Below are 9,009 nucleotides of genomic sequence, written 5' to 3'. Positions count from 1 at the left end.
AGGTTGAGACTGGTTTATTACTCAGAAAATGGTTCCACCCTAATGCAGCTTTCAGTCGCCTTACTATCAAGCTGGAAGATGGCAGGCGCCATGTGCACCTGCTTTATGTAAAACCCGGCACTGCAATATTTCATTGGTGATGGGGAAAAAAAGCATCATTATGCATCATCTCAGGTGCTATATGTGTAATTGTATGCACGCATACAATACACCAACAACAAAGATGGCATTCACAATTTCTGAACAGCAATTGCATTTCCCCTAAGAAAATTATCCAGATGGGTTTGAAATATGCAACAATTTGTTTGGTCATTAAGATGCCTATTCAGAACTGCTTTTGCTTGTAATTATAACAAACTAGGCAGTATGCCATGTCACTGATGCATTCCCTTGCGCTCAGAAGTAATTTTCTTTTCCTAAGGGAAAAAAAAAGCTGTCTTCTGTGTCTGTGTGTATGTCTGTGTGTGTTTTTTTGTTTTAATGTTCAACACACGTCTGTAGCTACTAGCCAGTAGAGCACTGAAATCATTTTCAAACCTAGGAAAGATTGCAACCACTACAAAGAAAGAGCGGGATTTCTGTAGTCAGAAAAATGTGATTTTTTTTTCCCCACACGAAAGCGCACGTCTCATAATAGAAGGTGTCTGAAACAAAGCAGGTGTCATCACATGTCAGGACCCCAGGATTCAGCTAAGCTTCACAGTATTCTGTTCTCCTCTCAAGGCCATGCCTGGCCATGCTGTGACTTCTCTGGCTCACAGGCATGTGACAGTCTGTCCTAAGGTGTGCAACCTGGCTAAAACCGACCTAATCCAGACACACAGGAATCAGACTTCAGATAAAGTGTTAGAAAGCCATGAAATGGCCTCGCAGGTGAATCTTAAGTGACCAAAAAAGAGAAATCTATAGCCTTTTCATTTCTGAAGTCCACCTACTATAGATTAACACATTGGTGTTTCAGTTGCTAATAGAAGAAAAATAAAATCTATTCTGCACTCAAATGGGTTTAGCTGAAGCTTTACAAGTAGTCAAATACGTTGTTATGTGATAAATGTATGTAAAAATGCAACCATTTCAAGCTAGGTTATTGCCAGTTTATCTGCATTGGATCTCTCTTTCTATCTTGTTCGTGGAAATGTTTTGCAAGTTTTAAATAGTCCAGGCAAAAGACAAGCAAAAAAGCCACAGGCGGTCCAGCGGTGCTGTCACATCTTGTCAGCGCACCAATATTTCACCTGCATTATTGATTGCAGTACTTTGCATCTTTTAAGTCTTTTCCTGCCACAATAGACCCATAAAAAACATCATACATTATGAATTGTGACACGAGGCCTGTTTCTTATACCAGCCTCGCAGGGGGCACAAAAACATCGCCAAAACTTGAAGTCTTGGAAGTTACAGCGTCAACCTGGTGTCGCCTGTGATCATCTGAGTGCAGCTGTGCGCAAACAATCTATGATGGAGTCTCAGCAAGTCACAGCTGAACTAGGGGGGGTTATGGATGTAAGCTTGAAAACCATCTGTGGGATGCTGCTAAATTTCACTATTTAAAGACTTAGAAAATAGCAGTCAAAAAATAGCATGTGATTAAAAAAAAGAAAAATCATGGCTACAGCGTGTCCATCACAGGAAGACATCAGAGATTCTTTTTTAATGGTCACCATATGATCTAATAAAGCTGCAGCAAGCCCACAGCTGGTTTATCATCGGGAGTTATCTGTCATGTATTATTCCATGTGACATGCAAATATCTTTCTGACATCAAATGGGATGTGTTCCACTTAAGCACTGATCATGCAGTCACATGTGAAGTATACAGTGGCTAAGAGAGACATTTCTCCTCCTCTCTCTCTTTCTCTTTCTCTGCTTAGAAAGCAGTGGAAGCACCCTGAGGAGAACAGATGCCCCCTTTCTGTGCTCAGGGCTCGGTGCAGGTCACTGTGGTCAAATTAGTGACAAGACATGAAACATAGTGGCGATGCAGTATGAATGAAATGATGGATGAATAATCACTTCTAATCCCTGCGCTGCAGGTCAAGTAAAGAACATTTCCTGTGATTCCTCCCACTGGACGGACTTTTTTCCCCCTTGTTTTTCAAACTAAGTCAGTGAATTTTGCTCTCAATTATGCCACATGTTCAGAGTTATACATTCCACCATAAGTTATTGTTAATTAAAGAGGAATGGCAGCTGTTCCACAACTCATTTATCAGAACCATTGATCACTCATCTAGTACAGCATGAAGTAACAGGCTAAATACATGAATCAATATCAGTAGCTGAAAGATGATCAGTAAAGGAAAACACAATCATCTGTCCTGTATTCAGCAGGAAGGACCTCTGCAGAATGTGTACAGTCATTAAGGACATGGAGAAATACTGTTAAGGGTGTTGGGTAAACTATTTTAAGTTGTATTGGCCTTCTTATCTCTTATTACACCAGATATTTCTCAAAGGGTTGCGAGAAAAAGCACCAGTTAAAAGCTCTCCTAATTATAGGGATGAGATTTATTGCGTGGCTGTTATATTGGACGCATTAGCTCGTACAGGTGTGCTTAATCACCACTTAACTTCATGAATTGTAATTTATAGTTCTTCAAATGTCACTTTCTCTTTAACCATGATGGATTACTCGTGCAGAGTTGAGACAAAGAGTTTAGACATTTCATTTTTTCCCCTCTGATATCTTCATATTCAGTTGCATTCAGTTCCTACACAGGAATTCGGCAATAAAAATGCAAACAGTTCCCCCCTCCCGTGCGGTACACATGTTGGCAATCACACATCCGAGGCAGGACAGCTGCTACATGTCTAGCACGGCAGCAGTGAAACCGGTAGGTGCTTAGATATGAAACCGTTTGCGCCAACGTGAGAAGGGCATTGATTTGCCACAGATGGTCACTAATCAGAAAGTAGTTTGAGATAACAGAACATTCACAGGGAAGTGTGAAAAATGGAGTTTGCAAACACAATAAAAGCATTTAGCCCAAAATCCTACATTTGCATTCAAGTTTCTATAGACTAAACTGACATAAGATACTTCAAACTTATTTGTTTCCTAGACCTTAAATATTGCTAGAAATGCAGATTAGTTTCTTGTTAAAATGTGTAAATAGCTTAATAAATATATAAATAAATCCCTTTCTGCATCCTGGACCTCTGATATTTGTCAGCACCTTTTACAAATCTGCTCAAATCTGACAGCTTGTCAATACTTGGACAGATTTATACCAAGACGGCTAACAAGAAACTTCCTTTTTGTGTGAAGTTTCTGTGTATTATAAAAATGTTTATAGAATAACAGATGAAGGTTTTATTGAACCACATTATGTGCATCAGAACAAACACACACAGTCAAACTTATTTTGACAAAAGCAGGAAATGGAAAATACCATGTTTTGTTTTTTTACATCATTTTATTAAGAAAATAAGTATAAAAATATAAATATAAAACAATATGACTCAGCATTCAAACAGCATGAAATCAGTGTATGAACGGTTTCCTACAACATACACTTTCCATTACATGTTACACCTATATGATGAAATGAATTCACAGTTTGACAAATAAACTGCACCAACCATTCACATGAACATTGCTTGTCAAACAAAGATAGCAAATAGTATATAGGATGTCCATCATTTAAAAACACTTTGTACATTTACAGTATTTAATGGAGTTGGCTGGAGAAAGCCTGCTCGACTCCTTCCCTACACCCCAACCCCACCCCAACCCCCCCTGGTCCAAGTACCATGAAACATTGATAGTATACAATACTACTATCTCTCAGGTCAAATACAAAACACATTGTCCACACCATTGTTCACAAAAAATCCTAAAATTCAAAGGCATCTTTACTGATTATGAGCAAAAACAGTAAAACTTTTTGAGATTTATACTTTTATCTCCAGTAATGAGAAAACTCAAGTTCAAGTCTTCCATCAGCAACCGCGCTTTGGGATTGCAGAGATTCTTGTTTGAGTGCACGTATGTTTGTGCATGTGTGCGTGCACTCACGTGTGTATGAGAATCAAATAGACAACTAGTTAACCAGCGAGCTAGCTAGCGAACCAGACAGATAAACAGATAGATAGCTTGATAGATAGGGAGACAGACGGTCAACTAGCTGGCTAGCTAACTAACTAGACAAACAGCTGTCTGGCTAGCTAGCTAGATAGACAGAAAGAAATGGAATTGAAAAAAGAGAGAGAGACTGCCATGGCTTGGTCTAGGTCTCTCTGTCAGGACTCTTTCCTATGTACATCTCTGCCAACTTTTTGAAATGTGGTCCCCAGTTGCTGAGGTAATCATAATCCTGGTCCCCCTCAGTGGCAGCAGACTCCAGTGAACTGAGGGATTCCGCCAGTGACCCACTGCCCTCATAAGCATACGTGGCCAGAGAGTCATAGGGTGGTGCTGTTGGATCAGAATCATTCTCCTGAAGCCTCCCGTTAATGAAGTCTCTGACGTCCGTGTTATCCTTTATAGGTGATGTCCTCCGAAAGGGAAACAGCATTTCGGGTATGATGTCCCTGCGTAGCTTGTTAGCATCCATCACCTCTGGTTGCGCAGCGTGCCAATATCAAAGGCCTGAGTGTCCTCCTCTCCGCCCCTTCATCGTTGTAGCTGACAACGTTGTCTCTGACATCCTCTTTGGAGATGATCAGAGGCTCCTTCTTCCTCTGTCTCCTCAGGGCAGCAAACAGCACAACGATCACTACACAGAAACAGTGGGAAAATGCAGAGAGAGAGAAAGCAGCAGCATAAGATGTGTGCCTCTTAACATGTGTCATGCATTAAAGAGCACAGGGGAGCAAAGGCACGAAGGGGAGACACATTTGCTACCAGTGACAAATCCCCAACACTGCCTCAGGCGTTCACCTCCTTTTTTATTAAAGATTCAGAGAAAAAAGCGTTTTCTTTCTTTTCTACTTGAATGGCACATTCACTGTGTAATATGCACGCTGGTTAGAGGATCCTTTTTGATATTCAACATCTCATCTCCTTCAGTAGTAAAAGACAATCAAGGGATTGCAGAGTGAGCATGTTTTCAGAGTGGCACTATGAGGTTGCAGTTTTTTTTGTTATTAAACCTACAATTCTTCAGAAACCATCTATTATTTAGAACACACGCAACTCCTCTCCACCACCTCTCCCTACTTTCCCCTTTTTTGTCTTCGCAGCAGGTTCAGTAGTTGCCTACTTGCCTCCCACCTGGGCGTTAATTACAACGCCTTCAACGCGGCCTGTGTAGAGGCGGGGTTGGCCGTTTTTTAAGGTTCTTCGCGGACATTTGTGACTGACCAGTGCCATGTTTTTAGACACTCACAGAGGGGCTGCAACAGGGAAGAATAGATATGGCGAGTGGTTCCAGCTCAGCGCCTGCCCAACCGGAGTCAAGCAGAGGTGAATGAGACAGTCTGTCAGGGGGTTTCAAGCGCGAAAAGCGTCAGATAATGAGCAGATGTCATGATATTTAGCCCAAGAGGAGAGCATGGAGTTTAACCTTCAGCACACTTGATATGTGAAAGGAGTTCTGCCCACCAGCAGAAAGAATCTGAAAAGTAGATTTAAAGTAAGCAGATGGAAGAAAACTAGATATGACTGAACTGCTTCATCAGTAAAGTCACTCAAGTTTTTTTTTAATTGGATTGCCCTCTGCAAAGATTTCTGCATTCACAGTATTCATTGAGCCATAAATGCTCCTGTCAAGCATGATGCTTGGCTGAACAAGGTAAGGTTCAGTAACAGTTGAAACTTATTACTTATTGATGCGCCCTTGACCACAAGCCCCAAACATTCTGCTTTTTTACTAGATAAAACGATAGGCACTGTTGATGTTTTACCCTGTACGCTGTTACATACTGCATCAAGATCAGGAAGACAGTTGAAGTGGTGCTTCAGCGTGTGGCGGAGATAATATATAAGTTTGATTATGTACCGAGGATTGCTTGTAACATGTTCTTGATTGGACCAGGCTTAATTACAAATGACCTCTCCTATAAAAACCTGTGTACACTGGTGCCATTTAAAGATTTCTGCGGTGTCCTTGATGCAGCATCAGTTTGTTCCAGTTCATAAATTTTCTGCAGTTTTATAACCGATCGTCTTATTGTACTGTATGTACAAAACAGCTGTGTCTCAGTTCAGGGTTTGTATCTAATTGTGAAATGGTAAAGGTAGTCCATAATGAAGGGTACAACAAGTGGTTTCTTCACAACCCATGCACAATGTGCCAGAATAGGCCTGATCCATATTCCAATTAGAGCCCCCTTGCTGTGCTAACCACTGCATCGCCCTGTCACCATGCATGTTTTAATGATTGCTTTTATATGTTGAGATTCTAAGCCTTTGTCAGCCACCGTGGGTAATACTGCCATCTTTTCAGCAAAATTTGTATTGGCTGCACTGAGTCATTTAGGTGATGTATTTGTTATAGACTTTGTGATAGCAGATATATTCACTGATTAATTAACTTCCCTCCATGTGAGCAATCAGCAAGAGCACTTGAGCAAACAAGTCACTCCGGTTCACGTAATTGACTTTTGTACTTGTAATTGACTTGTGAATGAGCTGCAGCATGCAGCACAATGTAAAACTAAGTTCTTGTGTTCCTCTGGTACCCTTATGAAAGCTATAAAGTAAGGTCTAAAATGCTGGAAGAACAGCTGAGGTCTCAGCAAAACCATGGTAACCATGGTGATGAAGGTCGATGAGGAGTGGATGGATAAACTAAAACACGTACACCTGGAAGCTGGTGCTTTATGTGACTTCAAGGTCAGGTAAATCTCTGTTTGGAAAATTCAATCCCACAGGAAGTGGCTCCGTTGATTCAAAAGAACTGACCTCTCACAATGTACCATCCCTGAACAATAATTCTATAGTCAAAGCTAGCAGATAAACCTACTCGTCCGAGTAGAGTGCGATATAAAGTTTTATGTGCTTCATTGTGTGGCATTTACAGAGAACAAGAATTTCTGTTGAAATTCGATATTTAAAAATATATGATTATATTCAAAAACCACCTCATGTTTCATATTTTTCCAAAAATATAGCATTTGCAATGACAAGATACATAAAAGAATATGTAAATATGCAAATCCATTTGCATTTTTAACAGCTAAATAATCGCCTGTCAATGAAAGTTACACTGGTGTTTGTTTGCCACAGCAGGCTAGCAAGGTTCCACAAGGCCAACAAAAGGATAAAATATTAATTACCACGAGTTCACACTTATGAATAACAAATGTGTGTGTCTCATTTGCAGCTTGTCAGTTAAAGATATTTGTTGAGCGCCATTTTTCCAAAGCACATGGCAACTGTTCATGCGACTTCCTGCTTGGTAGCCATATACAAGAAGAGAAAAAAAGGCAACACCAGTCCTGGTGTGCTCAGTCATTCAGCAAAGACACATAACCAGGGGTGTGATATGCTAGGACAACAAAAGGTATTTTCTGTGTAAATGTTACCAACCACATAAAAGTGACTCTCGGCTGCTTTCATTTTGCCAAAGTAACTCTCATAGTGTAAAAGGATATGGGGCCCTTATCTGAAGCATGTGGAGCTGCCATGTTTTTCTCCAATACCTACACCTGTTTGTTTCTGATTTGATCTTATTTACATTTTTTTATCTTTAAATAGTTACATAAAAAATATTAATGTTTTTATAATATATGTCTTTAAAACTGTGTCATACTGCACTTAAGGCATGAGTGTTGTCATTGGTTTGCCGAAGACAAGCAACAAGGTTTAAATATGCATGGGTGCACACCCATTGCACATGTACATGCTCGTACATCAGGGTACTTACTGAGGAGAATGATGACACAGAGCAGTATGGCCACCAGAGCTCCAGTTGTGAGACCATCTGAGAAGGGCAGGACCTCAGGGCTACATGACTGCATGTTTCCATGGCTGTCACAGGCGCACACACGCACAATCAGTGTGCTGGTGCTGCTCTGAATGGGGTAGTCATTGTCGGATATCACTACAGGCAGGAAGTACATGCTCATCTCGCGCCGGCTGAAACCCCCCCTCTTCGTCAGAATGTTGGCAGTGTTATCTGCAGAAAGATTGGGGGATAAAAGCTGATCAGTGATGACATGTTAGGTAGACAATCTTGCACGAAAACATTTGTAGTCATTATTTCCTGGTGTGTGTGTCCAGGTATGCTTTACAAGGTCGTTCAGAGTTATTTGGTAATCCCAAAGAAGTCTTCATGTTGTAGATATAATTGCAAATCTAATTAAATTCCACGGTCTTTTTGTTAAAATCTAACTTTTTGGCCTGTGCTTCATTTCTTACTTTCTCTAAACTACTGTATTTCTAGTTTGAAAAAGCAACGTGGACATTTACCACATTATGTTTGACAGTGAATCATAACATTTGCTAACACAATACAGTCCAATGTAGGAAGACCTTGTGAAGGTTAATGTTCACAGTAGCTTTACCTTGCAGGAAGATACACAATTTTAAGCTTTAGAAAAAACAACATCATGACACACAATCCAAATCTAAAGTTTACTGAATATAGACATCATACCTTCTCTGTCATCAATGGTGAAATTTGGGTTGTTGGCACTTATGCTGAAGACAAACTTGTGTCCAACAAGGGGTTCATCTGTGTCAACGGCACTTATCGTCTGAATCAGCTACAAAAATGAGAACGAACAATGCATTAGAAAACAACTGTGATTCATGTCCTAACCTCAGTGAGCACGATAAAATTCAAGCACCTGTCCCGCTTTGACGTTCTCACAGACGAACGTGTCATAGGACATAGCGAACTCAGGTGCATTGTCATTGATCCAGCACCTTGATGAACACAGGAACTCTGGTTGTCTGTCGTGGATTATCTGCAACAGGCACGTTTATGATTAAATATGTATTCTCATGTTAAATAAATATACAAAGTGTAAAGAAAAATAAATTACTTATTTCAGTGGCCACCACTGAGATGTTGTGCCATTTGGACATTTCTCTGTCCAGTGTTTTCAGTGTTGTGATTG

At 40.4% G+C, this 9,009-nt stretch overlaps 1 protein-coding gene across 1 annotated transcript; it reads right to left on the bottom strand.

Moving 5' to 3' along the window:
- Positions 1–4,229: 4,229 nt before the first annotated feature.
- Positions 4,230–8,791, bottom strand: LOC114453467 (cadherin-10-like). The gene is given in 6 exon segments (XM_028433372.1): positions 4,230–4,567; positions 4,570–4,614; positions 4,617–4,718; positions 7,812–8,063; positions 8,544–8,652; positions 8,737–8,791. Coding segments are annotated over 6 exon segments (891 nt in total). The 5' UTR covers positions 8,782–8,791.
- Positions 8,792–9,009: the final 218 nt, after the last annotated feature.

Source organism: Parambassis ranga, chromosome 20, assembly GCF_900634625.1.
Source record: "Parambassis ranga chromosome 20, fParRan2.1, whole genome shotgun sequence".
Lineage (NCBI taxonomy): Eukaryota > Metazoa > Chordata > Actinopteri > Ambassidae > Parambassis > Parambassis ranga.
Note: the sequence above shows the minus strand (reverse complement) of the source record. Positions and strands in the feature narration are given on the sequence as shown.